This window comes from Rhinolophus sinicus, chromosome X (genome assembly GCF_036562045.2).
Source record: "Rhinolophus sinicus isolate RSC01 chromosome X, ASM3656204v1, whole genome shotgun sequence".
In the NCBI taxonomy this organism is placed as follows: domain Eukaryota; kingdom Metazoa; phylum Chordata; class Mammalia; order Chiroptera; family Rhinolophidae; genus Rhinolophus; species Rhinolophus sinicus.
The window spans coordinates 18,907,528-18,922,233 of NC_133768.1; the positions used below are offsets into that span (position 1 = coordinate 18,907,528).

Consider the following 14,706-nt stretch of genomic DNA (forward strand, 5'->3'; position numbering starts at 1 on the left):
GGTACCCTGGGACGTCAGCAAAGAGGCTGCATTTGGATCACACTCGTGGTGGACAGAGCGGGTAGCTGAGTGCTTCTCAACCAGGGTACGATTTACCCCCAGGGGATATTTGGGCACAACGGGAGCCATTTGGATCATCACAGCTGGGGATGAGGGCTACTGCCATCTAGTGCTGCTCAACATCCTACAGTGCACAGGACATCCCCCCACAATAAGTGTCAACAGTGCCAAGGTTCAGAAACCGTGGCCCAGCATCGCTCCAGTGTCACAAGACCCGGCTCTGGGTATTTTCCTCATCTCTAAAAGAGGGATGAAATATTTACTTCACAAGGTTTTTATGAGCCTTGTGTTGAGGGAATTAGAACGCGGAGTCGACCATTCCTTTATTCAATAGTGCCAATCTTGTGCCAACAATGGCCAAGTTGGTGACTGAACAAAGCTAAAAAAGACATCATCTCTGCCCTCAGAGAATCCCTAGGCTGGGTGTGGAGCGAGAGTTCAAACACTCCATTCCTTTCCACGGTGAAGCCTGGCTCGAATGAGGTACATGGCTCGAATAAGGCCTATGGAAAGAGCGCTTTGGCAGAAGAGCAGTGACAAGGAGGCACGCTTCCTGAAGCCAAGAGGGGATATTGGAGGTGACAGGTGGGGATCGGCAGGGGCCTAGGCAGAGAGGGGCCTTCAGCAGAGGAAACAGCTCTTTGCAAGGGCGCAGAGCCCGGAACGGGGTGGCCTGCCTGCAGCAGGGAGGCTGTGCTCAGAGCATAGAGACGTGGGAAAGAGAGGAGAGAGATGAGGCTGGGGCAGGCCCCAGGTGGCGAGGGGCCTACGTGCAGGGCTGCGACAAGGTGAGGCAAGTGACGCATCTAAGGCACTGACCCTGATGGGACTTCATGAGTAGGTCCCGGAGAGTAGGTGTCTCCTTCCTACTGGTGCCACAGGCCCCCCACTTGCCTCACCCTAGTCCGGGCCCTCCTCCTTTACCAGGCTGAAAGCTAGGAAATGCAGGCCGCAGGCCAGGAGCAGCCAGCAGAAGCCTTGGGCCTCTTTAATTTTGAGGAGGATAACCTGACTCCAACACAGGTCCCCGGGGCCACTTCTCATCCAACAAAATCTCTAGCTCAGGTCAACAAGAAAGCAGAGCTTTCCCTTTCTAATGAGCTTTCCCAGCGACATGGAATACTGCTACAGAATGACGCCTTTTCAGACCCAACACGCAGCAGATTCCTGAGGACAGAAGCTGAACGGGATCGTGACTGGTGAGAAGCCTGCGAGCGTCTGCCCGGCAGTTCATCCATTCAAGTTGGAAGAACAAGGCAGTGCTTTGAATGAGGGTCAGAGCTCACGTTGACCTCACTAATTCGGGCGGGCTTTATTAAAATTGGCTATTTGGATTATTGGATAGCAAAATATGATTTAGCTATCCAGTCTTACGCTTTGCCTAAATTTGGGCATGTGGAGAAGAGAGAGAGAGAGACAGGGAAGGATGCTTAAAAGAGTTAAGACACTCAACTGATTTCAAGCAGCCTTGAGGCACTCCACAGGTGTGCCCAAAGACAATTGACATGCTGGGAGGCAATTATTCTTGTCTATTCCTGAGTGAGGGTCATCTTTAAGGAACTCTTAGTCAAGAGGTTTTTAAATCTATTGCAATAGACTGTATATCTACTATGTATATAATTATCATAATTGCTATTGGTGTTAAAAAACACATTCCTTTTCGAGTAGTCTGTAATTCAGGAGATTCACCAATTTGACTTGTTTTCTTCTCATTTGTGAGACTCTACCACGATATCACGTTATCATTATGTCTACATCTAAACACCAAGATATTCTTTTAAAAACCTGTTCAAAAAGACTGGCAGATGTCAAGGTGATGGCAAACAATGTCCCACAAATGACCTAAGACTCCATATCTCTCCAAATCCATCCTCAGGACTGTAGCCACGGTCTAGAGTTACAGCAATCATTCAAATTTACCGCCATCTCCTGGAAGGATAGTTCTCAACTCTATCAGATGTGAATGACCTTCTAAAAGAAGTAGTGTAATCCAGGACTACTGTAATTCGTAGACAATATAATTTACCTACCACAAACTTACCTACTTAAAAAACAAACAATAAAGCCCTCACTGTAATACATAGGGAGATGAAAGATAAGTACTATGCATGAGAATTCCAGGTTATGTGCACATCTGGAGGAAAACCGGTAGGCAGGAAGGAGAACGCTGCTAGACTGAGTGAAGAATTCCGATGCTCTCACCACAGCCTCCAGGCATGCAGGAGGTACGAATTTGGGCTCTTTGGGGCGTGTTAAACTGGTGGCGGATACCAAGAGCAGGCCTGCCACCGATGACAAGAGATTTCAAAACCAGTAACCGAGAAAACAAATGACCACCTTCCGTGACTTTCCCAGCAACTGAATTCCTGGGAACATCGGTGGGTATTAAAACCACACCAAAAAGTGATGGATTTTTGTCGTCGGTGGCTCCTGCTTCGGCGTGCATGCCTTTAAGGGTAAACGCAAAGAAAGGGTGCTGCCTGGCACAGCCTCCAGCGAAAGTGTGGGCACTCGGGCCTCGAGTCCCCGGAGGCAAAGCCCGAGGCCTACCTTCGCAGTGGTGTGCAGTAAGGGTGGGGGAGGAGTGGAGCTGGAGGCGGGAAGGAGGAGGAGGAGGAGGGGACAGCGAGTGCGCATGCGCACAAATGAGCCCGGGCCCGGGACTGGGGAAACGGGAAGGTGGCGGCGGCGGAGGCGGCTGCTGAGGGCTGCTGGGGATCACATCCACTTCCCGCTCGGGCTGCAGCCACGAGCAGCTGCGAGGTGAAGGCTCCTGCACGTATAGGCGGTTCCCCGAATCGAATCGTAAGTATTTTGTGTAGTGCCTCTTGGGGGGCGGGTTGCTTGGTGTCTGTTTAGAAGGAAGGTTGGTCGCTCCACTGTGGAGTTGTGGCGTTTGTAAAACTACTAGGTGTGCGTCGATATTCAAGACGGGATGCTCACGCCGTGCATCAACGCACTTACATTTGCTCTTCTTTTAGGGGCCCTATTTCATCCCACGATGCAAAAAGCTTTAGAACGAGCTTTGGATCGTGCGGAGTATGTCATTGAAAGTGCCCAGCAGAGACCTCCTCCACGGAAAGACTCCTCTAGTGGGGGAAGATCTCTCCATGAAAAACTGTATGACATATATGTTGAAGAATGTGGAAAAGAGCCCGAGGTCACGGAGGAATTAATAAGCAATGTGAACTTGTTAGAGAAGCTTCTGATGAGAGAGTCATTGTCGTGTTTAGTGGTCAACCTATACCCAGGAAAGGAGGGCTATTCGCTGATGCTCAAGGGATTAGATGGATCTTATTCAGAGACCATTCGGTTGCCTTACGAAGAAGCGGAACTGCTTGAATACTTGGATGCAGAAGAATTACCTCCCGTTTTGTTGGATCTCCTGGACAAATGTCCGGTTAACATGTTTCACAGTGGGTGTGTCATAGCAGAAATACGGGACTATCGGCAGTCCAGTCATACGGAAGGCCCGGGTTACCGAAGCAGGCATATTCTCTTACGTCCCACGATGCAGGCGTTAGCCTGCGACGTACAGTCCATTACCGGCGATAACCAGAAATGGACCCAGGAAGACAAACTTTTGCTTGAGAGCCAGCTGATCTTGGCGACAGCTGAACCACTGTGTCTTGAGCCTTCTGTATCGGTAGCCTGCACTGCAAACAGGCTGCTGTATAACAAGCAAAAGATGAACACTCACCCGATGAGAAGGAGCTTGAAGCGGTATTCTGCAGCCTCCCTGTGTCGGCAGCAGAAGATGCCTCCTCAGGCATTACCTCCTGAGCTAAGAGTATGGACTTCTTGCAAAAAAAGCAAAGAAAGTAAAGCAGGCCTCAGGATTTCCGAAGCAGGAAATTGTGTAGATACGTGGAAACAGCGACCCTGTGACTTGGAGGTCCCTTCTGAAGTGGAGGTGGAGAAATATGCTAAAGGGGTGAGGTCTGTCAAATATGACGACTCAGAACCGACAGTCTGGCCCGCCCAGGATTTCAACGACGGTTCTGTATTTGGACGTGAAGCTGGCGATCGGTCCCCGACGACAAAGCTGACCTTTGCGCAGCCGCTCGGTGATTCACTTCTCTATGGACAAAGCCAGTCACGTCAAGAAGCCACATGTGAGAGACAGCTGTCTCACCCACACTCTTCCCCAGATGACCATTCAAATAGTTTGATGCCTGCATTAAAGACTGATGCTGGGAAGGTAGTCGGTCGGTCCGAGGAATTGCTGCAGAAGAACACCGAACGTCCAGTCAAGACGTCACTCAGCTCCAGTGGCTCAGCCAGTCTCAGCCAACTTTCTCCAGGGAAAGGAGCAGAACAGCCTCAGGCCACATCATCAGTACTGGGGAAGGGAGTGAAACACATACCTCCAGCCACCAAAGTTCCCTCGAGCTCCGGAAAGAGTTCCTCAGGTAACAGTTTCACTCCACAGCAGCCAAGCCCCTTTCCTAAACCTCCATTTCCTGCTCCTGCGTCTAAGGCACCGGGCCTTGCCCAGAAATCCTCTGTGGAAGTGAACCAAGTCAGCACGCTGCCTGCAGCCACGCCGTTCCCTGCCAGCTCATCGCTAAGAGCCCTGGTCACCCAGGTCAAGGCCAGCTATGCTGGCGTCAATGTCATCAAAGTGGTGAATCCTGTTGTTGGAACCCAGACTGTGGTGAGATGTTCCAACCCAGTGCAGCTCTCCACCGTTGGGACCAGTTATCCTTCAGGAGTGAACGCCAGCAGGCTGTCCTCAGGAGGCCAGCCACCAAATGCACAGTCCGCTGCACCGCAGGCTCCTTCTCCAACGGGTGTACAGTATATTTTAAAACCCGCTTCAGATCTCAGGCCCTTAACTCTACTCCAGGTCCCACAAGGTTCAGTCATTTTGAACACCCAGCAGCGGGCCCGGCAGCCACAGCAGTGGCTATGTCAGGTGATTCCAGGGCAACAACAGCAGCGGCCCTCCACTTCTCATTTTCAGCAGCCGGTGTCGCAGGGTTCCAGTGCACAAGATTCAACCCGTCAAAACCCAGCCTCATCTGCTCAGCACGCTGTTGTCGTCAACCTCAGTGAAGTGGGAAGAGGCCGAGGCCGCATTCTGCAGGCCCGGGCTGCCGTGTTGTGTCAGCTTGGCTCTGCCCAGAGAAGACCCAGGCAAAACCTTCCCCAGCAGATGGTCCTGCTCTCTGCCGTCCAGCAGCAGCAGCAGCAGCAGCAGCAGCAGCAGCAGCAGCTGCAAGAGCAGCAGCTGCAGCAGCTGCAAGAGCAGCAGCAGCAGCAGCAGCTGCAGCAGCAGCTGCAGCAGCTGCAAGAGCAGCAGCAGCAGCACCAGCAGCAGCAGCAGCAGCAGCTGCAAGAGCAGCAGCAGCAGCAGCACCAGCAGCAGCAGCAGCAGCTCCAGCAGCAGCAGCAGCAGCAGCAGCAGCAGCAGCAGCAGCAGCAGCAGCAGCAGCAGCAGCAGCAGCAGCAGCACCAGCAGCAGCAGCAGCAGCTCCAGCAGCAGCAGCAGCAGCAGCAGCAGCAGCACCTGCAGCAGCAGCACCAGCAGCAGCAGCAGCAGCAGCAGCAGCAGCAGCAGCAGCAGCAGAGTCCAACGCCGCCCTGGCTGGTGCAGTTGAGAATTGTTAAGCACCCAAGGGCTGTGGCAACAGCTCAGCCAGGTGGGGGCCTGCAGACAGCAAGCCAGTCAAAAGGTAAAATGAATGGAGGCCCGCCCAGCACTCCCAACTCCTGAGTCTTGCATTGTGTTCTCTCTTTTGAAAAACTCAAGAGCAGGACTCCAATTAAGTGCAGTTTTTACTTCATTTTTGGTTATTTAATGTGGCAGTATTTTCCACATTGTCAGGTGTGCAAACTTTGTACAGAAACACAGCCTCATGACTTTGACATGGAAGCAAGGAGGTGATTTAATAAACAGGGATTGTTTTGCTTATGTCCTTGCGTGGGTGGTGGTAGTGGTTGTTGACATAGTGAGTTCCTTTTCAAATAAGCGTGTTCCTTGTTATAGTTGTGATTTACCATAAAAACAGTCTTAGTTTTCCATCATTCTTAGAAAACGTGATGACCTCTTTCTTTTTATAGTGTTTATAAACAAAATACTAAATAGTTCTGTAGCTCTGTGGAGATTGAAGTGAAGCCTGCTTACTGGCCTATAACTTCCAGAACTTCCTTTTTGCCCATTATTTTAAAAAAAGAATGTTTACGTATCGCTAACTTTTGGGCCCTGTGCCTGAATCCCCATCAGTTCTCAAAGGTGACTAGTGGTGATGAGGAAAATGACAGCTGTGAATCCCCTGATTATCTTAGATGCTATAGATCTTATCTTGTGGGACTGAATAACTTCAAAAAGGCCCACATTAAGTGCTATCATTTACTAAGTACCAGATAAGCATCTCAGTGTTTCACTGGGACCTATTTACCAATACTCTATTTCAGCAGCTGTTTCTTCTACACATTATGCTATAATAAAAATTTAGTCATTTTATTTTATTTTACTACATTATTTCCCCCCAAAAGGAGAACTCTGTTCTTTAAATGTCGAAAAATTTGCCCCTTTTGTCTAATTAAAGTTTTTGCAAGCCTCATCTCAATTTGGCCCAGTTCTAACACTATTCTTACACTATTATTATAACTTTTATCCTTTATCTTTTTTTTTTTTTTTTTAACCATCGGTTATGTTCTCTGACCTTCCAACAGCCATTCTTGTTTTTTTAAGTCAGTGTCCTCTGCCGTCCCTGAAGTCTCACAAGAAGATTTGGCTTCATGTTCTCACTGGATGATTTGAAAACTTAGAGCAATGCTTTGTTTCTGTTACTTTCCAGCTCTCGTGATTTATATTGCCATTTAGAGTTTCTGTCACATCTTCCACCTGGACTCTAAGACTGTGATAGCAAAAACTGAATCTCGCACTTGTTTGTTTGCAAAGAATCCTTAGCACAACATCTTACGCCAAAATGCTTAACCTGTATTTGCCAGGTACGTGTAATATTCTTAACCGATGTGGTTTAATAGAAGTGGTGCTGAAGTTGTCCTAAGTGTCCAACACATGTAGTTGTAGAACACTGACGAGCAGGGTGGACCCAGGTGTACGTGGCTGAAGCTTACGTCCTCGAATGTCACCCAGTCTCACATCCACAACTGGCAACACTAAATCAAGAAGCATTTCTGATTCTCGGGTGCTCTCTCTCCCAGATCTGGGCTGGCAACGCTGGAAAACAAACTCCTGGGGCGGGGCTTTTTCAGGCCACCCGCTCCTGCGTTTGGACACTGACTGAACCTCTCCAGGCCGTCCTTGTCCTACAGGTCCGGTCCAGGTCCAGCCCACGTCCAGCCTGAAGACCGCCGCCGCCCAGAGTGATTTTTATTGTAATGTTCTAAATGTATCAAATCCAGAGTAGGCTCAGTTTATGGTTTCTCTAAAACAATAAAACTACAATACCAATAAAGTTGAAATCATGTTATTTTAACAGGATGAACGGTTTTTAAAACTTTTCAGTGAGTTAGAAGTGCATCACATAAAATGTAGCATCTTAACCAATTTAAAGTTGCATGTTCTGCAACAGGTCTCTAGAATTGTTTTCATCTTGCAAAGATGAACCTCCATCCCCACTGAGCACCAACTGCTCCTTTCCCTCTCCCCCAGCCCCTGGCAACCAGCTTTCTAGTTTCTGCTTCTCTGAGTCAGACTGAATGAGATACTTCTATGAGTGCGGTCATACAGTATTTGTCATTTTGTGACTGGCTTCTTTCACTTAGCATGACGTTCTCAAGATTCATCCATGTTGTAGCATGTGTCCGGAAGGTCATAGCTTAGTACAAATGGTTTCACTATGCACCACATAAAGTAAAGCGACCTATGAAGTATAAAAACGTTCATAAGTGTGTACTTTGGTATTGCTTTATTTGGTTGAAAAGATTGGTGCACAATGTATGAGATGCAATTTTTACAAGTTTGTTTGGGAAAAAAATATTAAAACTACCTAAAGACAATGCTTGTCACCCCTATGTGGAGGACAGGGGAGTCCCCCAAATGGGCGGAAGGATTAGGGCACAGTTGTTAATCCCCAGCACTTTCAAAAGCTCCCTTGCACTCAGGGCCCCCTGCAGAGCGCAGGTCTCCTTTGCCAGGCTGCAATCACTGGCCTTAGAAAGGCACTTTGGGAAGTCTTAGTCTGTCTCTTTTTAAAAGCGTTTACATGTTTTAGCACTCTAGCTTCTTTGCAGGAAAGTAAATAGCTAAGCATTTGGAAATGAGTTGAATTTGTTTGCCTTTCATGTGTTGGGACCTTGTTAGATTCTGAGGTGGAATTCACCCCACCCCCCTCTTTCCTTCTTTTCCCTCCCCTGGCTTAGTGATCATCAACTGTGCAGCAGTCCCTGCTCCCTCAGCTCTTTTCTCCTTCTGTGTGTTTCAGTGGGACTCAACAGGTCCCTGAACTGTTCTGTTTTCTCTCCTTTTCTTTTCATGGAGTTGTAATTTACAGAAGAAGCTACTATTGTGAAGTGTACAATTCAGTGGCATTTCCTATTTTACAGTGTTGTGGTGCCACCACCTCTATTTTGGAAGCATTTTATCACCCAAAAGAAATCTCTATAGCCAGTGAGCACTCGGTTCCCATCCTCCCCTTCCCTAGCCCCGAAAACCACCAGTTTGCTGTCTGTTTCCTTAGACTTGCCCCTCTAGACATTCCCTTCAAATGGAACCATACAGTATGTGGTCTTTTGTGTCTGGCCTCTCTCCCTTGGCATAATGTGTTTGAGATTCATCCACGCTGTAACACGGGTCAGGGTTTCTTCCTTTTTTAAATGACTGAAGAAGATCCTGTGGTTTGCATACACTGTATTTTATGCATTCTCCATTGATGTGCATTCAGATTGCTTCCACCTTTTTGCTCCTGTGAATAATGTCGCTATGAACGTTTGTGTACAGGTATTTGTTTGTGTTCCCTTATGTTTTGCTTAGTCACGACTTTGAAGGGCAGCCTGTCTGCATAAAATTTGTTTTTCTAAGTATACATGTATATTTCTGGGCCTTTTGCCCTAACGAGGAAAGGAAATTTGGTCTGGCAGTTGCAGAGATGTGTGAAGAGACAGGTAACCGGTGATTCTCACTCTCTGAACCGAGCTGTGTAATGCGTTGTCGATCCTGAAAAGAAAGATTTTTGGTTGACTTCTAAGGACATGTCTGGTATGCCATCTGGGTGACGCTGAGCCCATTTGAGATTCCTGTAACACATCCTGGACATCTTTGGAAATGGTGCCTGCACTATCGAGAGGTGAACACGTGCAACAATTGCAAGGATGAGTTCATGCTCCGCCTTGGGAATCCACCAAAGGCCTGAACCCACAAACTTAGCAGATTGGATATACGTCCTCACTTTTGCACTCTATCTGTTTCTTTTAAGCACTACTTGGAGGCAGACATCAGCTGAACTTGCACTTGAGCAATGTGGCGCTCCCTGCCCAGGCATGCAAATAAGTTCAGCGTTGTTTCAGAGGGCCATCTTGTGATTTTGGTACATATCCTTTTAATGATCCCCACCAAGGTTGGTAATATGATGCAACTGGCACACTAATGAAGAGGAATGAGTATAGCCCTTGAAATAAAATGCCAGAGTATATGTTTATTCCAACAGTTATGTAGGTTGTTTAGGGAGGACTTCCCACATTCCTGGTACTGTTTTAAGCTCTGGGTGGGATGGGGAGAATACAGAGACCAAAGAAAAGTACGATACCTCTTTCGAATCTAGATCTTATTCAAAAGTCATGTAATTTTACACTTCAGCAATTTAAGCTAGATTGCCACTATAACAAAATCTCAATGGGATAATGAATGTTACACATATAAAGATCACTACACAATAGAGAGAATTGGAACCAACACAAGGCTCGCGATTTTAGTGGCTTATCCCCATGCTACAAGTCAGAGGTCAGTACACAGACCAAGGAGATGGTGGAGAGAAGATTCCAGAGAGAAAAGTGTTGCCCTGCCCGTGAAGTCTAGGTATGTGTATCTGCATAGAGAATTCGTACTTACTTATAAATGGTAGGTTTAAAAGTCCTTTATTCCATTCTAGGTTTCTGTTTTGAGAACATTGGGAGGAAACACTCAACTTTCCTAAGAGACTTCTGTTTATTTCTTAAAAGTAACAGAAACATGTTAGGTTCCTTGATGGACACACCGTCTCCAGGGTCCCAGTCGCGCTTCTCCCATCTTCCAAGTGATACCCATATTGTCTGGTTTGTTTTGTGTGCTGCCTCCTGAAAGCACCTTGACCTCCTGGTCTATTAGTGAAAGCTGAGTTTATTCTTACTGGTAAGGGAGAGGACAACCTTGACAGAGGCTTAGTAGTGTTTCAGGTAGTTAAATATCTTTTTCCCCCTAAAAGCTAATAATGTCATCCTTTGTCTTCAGGACTTCAGTATTTAACTGCAGGGGAAATATCCTTAGCTGTTTTCATTGCGTTTCGAAAAGCACCTAGGCTATAGAGTAAGGGATTTCCCCCCTCTGTTCTCATTATGTGACAAGCAGTGTTCTGTTTCACGTGTTTTAAGTCACTCAGTTCTCCCCAGGACCATGTAAGGGAGGTGTAATTATGCATGAGGAAACAAGGCATTGGGAGCTTAAGTGATTTGCTCAGGGTCAGGCAGCTATGAGGTATTGTTGTGGCGTGGGCCGTGAACGATTCACAAGTCAGGTAGAACTAGAGAAGGAAGATTTATTAAAGTAAGAGGAGGGTGGGCTGGGCAGAGTCTGCTGGAAACTGCTGCAAAGTACTGCGTCCAGTCTTTGTCTTTTCTAATCAGGATGTAAATTTCTTTGGCCTGTAGCTGGAGGTGGGGGAAGGTGCGGTTATGCCGGTCATCACAACCTTTGCATGTGTTACATAGATTTAAGTTGGAGCCAGGAGAATGGATGTCATACAGATGGAAAACCTCTCCCGTCACAGAGCTAGCACTGGGCTGAAGTAAATAGAAACACTGAAACTGGTCTGCATAGTAAATGTACAGCAAGCAGAGCCAAAGAAAGTTTTCAAAAAGTTCCAAGCTAAATTACACTTATTAATTTGAAGTATACCAGAGATCCAAATCTCAAAAATAGAGATTTAGCGCCACCATTAAAATCCCCTGTCCTAACAGTATCGGATCCCACTGGGGTCAGAGACCCTTTAGCGCACTGCCCTCTCCAGTGCCTCTGGGAAGGCAAGACATACACCTGTCCCTAGTGGGCCCACCATATGGTTGGAGAGACCCCAAGATATATGGTTGAAATGATAGATTATACTTTGTCACTTCAGTATATGTTGCTGTTTGAGGGGAGATAATCACTGACATCTCTGCCATAGTTTGGAACAATTGGAAGAGAGATAATCGGGAGTCAGACAGCTGGACATCAACATAATTGCTTTACACGTGATGCACGTACCTTTGAGGACATAATTTAGATCTGGACCAATTAGATTTCCTAACACTGCACCCGCATATTAGGGAGATTTCTCCACTCACAGGCAGGGCTGGAGAACCGCAGACCCGTCCCCACCCATGGGGCTGGCCCTCTCACTGCGGAGAATAGAGTGGGAAGAACAAGTCCAATCTTACTCTAATGAAGAGCTTCTTAACCCCTGGGCAATAGGCCTCTTTGGCATTTGGTGAAGCATATGGATCCTTTCTCAGAATAATCTTTTCATGTGCATAAAATAAAATATATGCCATTACAAAGGAAACCAATTACTAAATTACAACCTTGAAAGTATAAATTTATGATAAATATGTTTTTTAAATGCACTAAACGATCAGGTTTAGTGGCGTGACTAATAACTACTGTACTTTCAAAGTAGTGATGACACATGACGTTTTGAGATATCTACAATAGTGAAATGTCACATGCAAACATCTGTGATTTCTAGTCGATAAATTTAAATACTATTGTGGGGTTTTTTTACCTATATTCATATGCAGAGGAAATGTTCCATTTCAGTTACAGGTCAGAGAAAATAAAGATAGAAGTTTATTAGTTTTCTCATTAAGTTCATGGATGTCCTAAAAGTGTCCACAGAGGATGTCGGCTCGAACCGGCGCCCTGTGAGCATCCCTGTGAGGATAGTGGGCCTGGGCCGCGCATGCCCCCAGCCGCCGCACACTCACTGGCCTGGCGACCCTGGTGTGCCTGTGCGTGCACGAGGCCGCTGGGGGGCCTTGCACAGGCCGCGTACTGCGTTGTGATACCTCACATGCGCCACTGCTTGTTTCGGGACTTCCGTTCACTCCTGGCGCCCTCTTGCGCACGGAGGTGACGCACCTGAGTGAGAGTCCCAGCGAGTTCGGTGCTGGACAGAGAGAGATCAGTGCGGGACAGTGTGAGTCCCCGTGCTGGAAAGTGCAAATCCCGGCGCCGTATAGTGCGAGGCCCTGTCCAGGACAGAGCGAGATCGGTAACGGACAGTGCAAATCCTGGTGAGGGACAGTGTGAGGCCCTGTCCAGGACAGAGCGAGATCCGTACGGGACAGTGTGAGTCCCGGTGTGGGACAGTGCGAGGCCCTGTCCAGGACAGAGCGCGATCGGCACGGGACAGTGTGAGTCCCGGTGTGGGACAGTGCGAGGCCCTGTCCAGGACAGAGCGCGATCGGCACGGGACAGTGTGAGTCCCGGTGAGGGACAGTGCGAGGCCCTGTCCAGGACAGAGCGCGATCGGCACGGGACAGTGTGAGTCCCGGTGTGGGACAGTGCAAGGCCCGGTGTGGGACAGTGCGAGTCCCGGTGTGGGACAGTGCAAGGCCCGGTGTGGGACAGTGTGAGTCCCGGCACAGGACAGAGCTAGATCTGTGCAGCAAGTGCGAGGCCCAGTGCGGGATAGTACGAGGCCCTGTCCAGGACAGAGCGGGATCGGTTCGGGACAGTGCAAGGCCCGGTTCGGGACAGTCCAATTCCCGGTACGGGACAGTGCGAAGCCCTGTCCAGGACACAGCGAAATCGGTACTGGACAGTCTTGGTGCGGGACAGTGCAAATCCCGGTGCGGGATAGTGCGAGGCCCTGTCCAGGACAGAGCGAGATCGGTTCGGGACAGTGCAAGGCCCGGTTCGGGACAGTTCGAGGCCCTGTCCAGGACAGTGCGAGATCGGTTCGGGACAGTGCGAAGCCCTGTCCAGAGGACAGCGAAATCGGTACCGGACAGTCTTGGTGCGGGACAGTGCAAATCCCGGTGCGGGATAGTGCGAGGCCCTGTCAAGGACAGAGCTAGATCGGTACCGCACAGTGCGAGGCCCGGTTCAGAATAGTCGAGGCCCTGTCCAGGACAGAGCGAAATTGGTACCGGACAGTGCAAATCCCGGTACCGCACAGTGCGAGGCCCGGTGCGGGACAGAGCGAGATCCGTGCGAGCCAGAGAGAGATTGGTGCGGGAAAGTATTTACTTGGCCGCCGCCACCATGGCATCCTCGCAGCTGCGGGTGGCCGTCGTATGCAAGAGCAACCAGAACCGGAGCATGGAGGCTCACCACTTCCTCAACAGACGGGGATTCAACGTCCGGTCCTTCGGGACAGGGACTCACGTGAAGCTTCCCGGACGAACACGGGACAAGCCAAACATTTATGACTTCAGAACCACCTATGAGCAGATGTACAATGATCTGGTTAAGAGAGACGAACACTTCTACAGGCAGAATGGCATTTTGCATATGTTGGACAGAAACAAGCGAATCAAGCCCAGGCCGGAAAGGTTCCAGAACTGCCAAGACCAGTTCGACCTCATCCTCACCTGCGAAGAGAAGGTGTATGACCAGGTAGTGGAAGAGCTGTATTCCAGGGAGCAGGAGACCTGCCAGCCAGTGCACGTGGTTAACGTGGACATCGAGGACAACGAGGAGGAGGCCACCCTGGGGGCGTTTGTCATCTGTAAGCTTTGCCAGTACATTCAGCTCTTGGATGACATGGAGAATGAGATCGATGAGCTTCTGCTGAAGTTGGAGAAGAAGAGCAACAGGTCCTTCCTGCACACCGTCTGCTTCTACTGATGCGGCCTGGGGCCTGGCGGCGCCCCTCCTGAAGCTGTTATTTTGAGCTTCCTTTGGTTAATAGTTTTTCCTTCCAGATATTTGTTTTTAGGTTTAAGGCTTCTAATGGTGAAATGAAGTGTGTGTGTGTGTGTGTGTGTGTGTGTGTGTGTGTGTGTGTGTTAACTTGAAATGATTGGTGCACAGTGTGTGAGGTGCAATTTTTACAAGTTTGTTTGGGAAAAAAATGTTAAAACTACCTAAACATGATGCTTGTCACTCCTATATGGAGGACAGGGGAGACCCCCAAATGGGCGGAAGGATTAGGGCACAGTTGCTAATCCCCAGCCCTTTCAAAAGCTCCCTTGCACTTAGGGTCCCCCTGCAGAGCACAGGTCTCCTTTGCCAGGCTGCAATCACTGGCCTTAGAAAGGCACTTTGGGAAGTCTTAGTCTGTCTCTTTTTAAAAGCGTTTACATGTTTTAGCACTCTAGCTTCTTTGCAGGAAAGTAAATAGCTAAGCATTTGGAAATGAGTTGAATTTGTTTGCCTTTCAGGTGTTGGGACCTTGTTAGATTCTGAGGTGGAATTCACCCCACCCCCCTCTTTCCTTCTTTTCCCTCCCCTGGCTTAGTGATCATCAACTGTGCAGCAGTCCCTGCTCCCTCAGC

The 14,706-nt window shown here is 48.6% G+C and overlaps 1 protein-coding gene and 1 pseudogene across 1 annotated transcript; both read left to right on the forward strand.

Annotated features, from left to right (window-relative positions):
- Positions 1–3,061: 3,061 nt before the first annotated feature.
- Positions 3,062–13,321, forward strand: LOC141569730 (transcription factor SPT20 homolog). The gene is made up of 4 exons (XM_074324087.1): positions 3,062–5,352; positions 12,175–12,476; positions 12,592–12,683; positions 12,770–13,321. The coding sequence occupies exons 1-4, from the start codon at positions 3,062–3,064 to the stop codon at positions 13,319–13,321; spliced, it is 3,237 nt and encodes a 1,078-aa protein (XP_074180188.1).
- Positions 13,322–13,471: 150 nt separating this feature from the next.
- Positions 13,472–14,056, forward strand: LOC141569685 (RNA polymerase II subunit A C-terminal domain phosphatase SSU72 pseudogene; annotated as a pseudogene).
- Positions 14,057–14,706: the final 650 nt, after the last annotated feature.

Bases quoted from the DNA above. Each gene is read 5' to 3' on its own strand.
- LOC141569730 (XM_074324087.1), top strand. From the start codon at position 3,062: ATGCAAAAAGCTTTAGAACGAGCTTTGGATCGTGCGGAGTATGTCATT. The intron at 5,353-12,174 runs GCAAGAGCAGCA...GCATGCCCCCAG, and splicing joins CAGCAGCAGCTGCAGCAGCT to CCGCCGCACACTCACTGGCC. The intron at 12,684-12,769 runs GTGAGTCCCGGT...GGTGTGGGACAG, and splicing joins CGCGATCGGCACGGGACAGT to TGCAAGGCCCGGTGTGGGAC.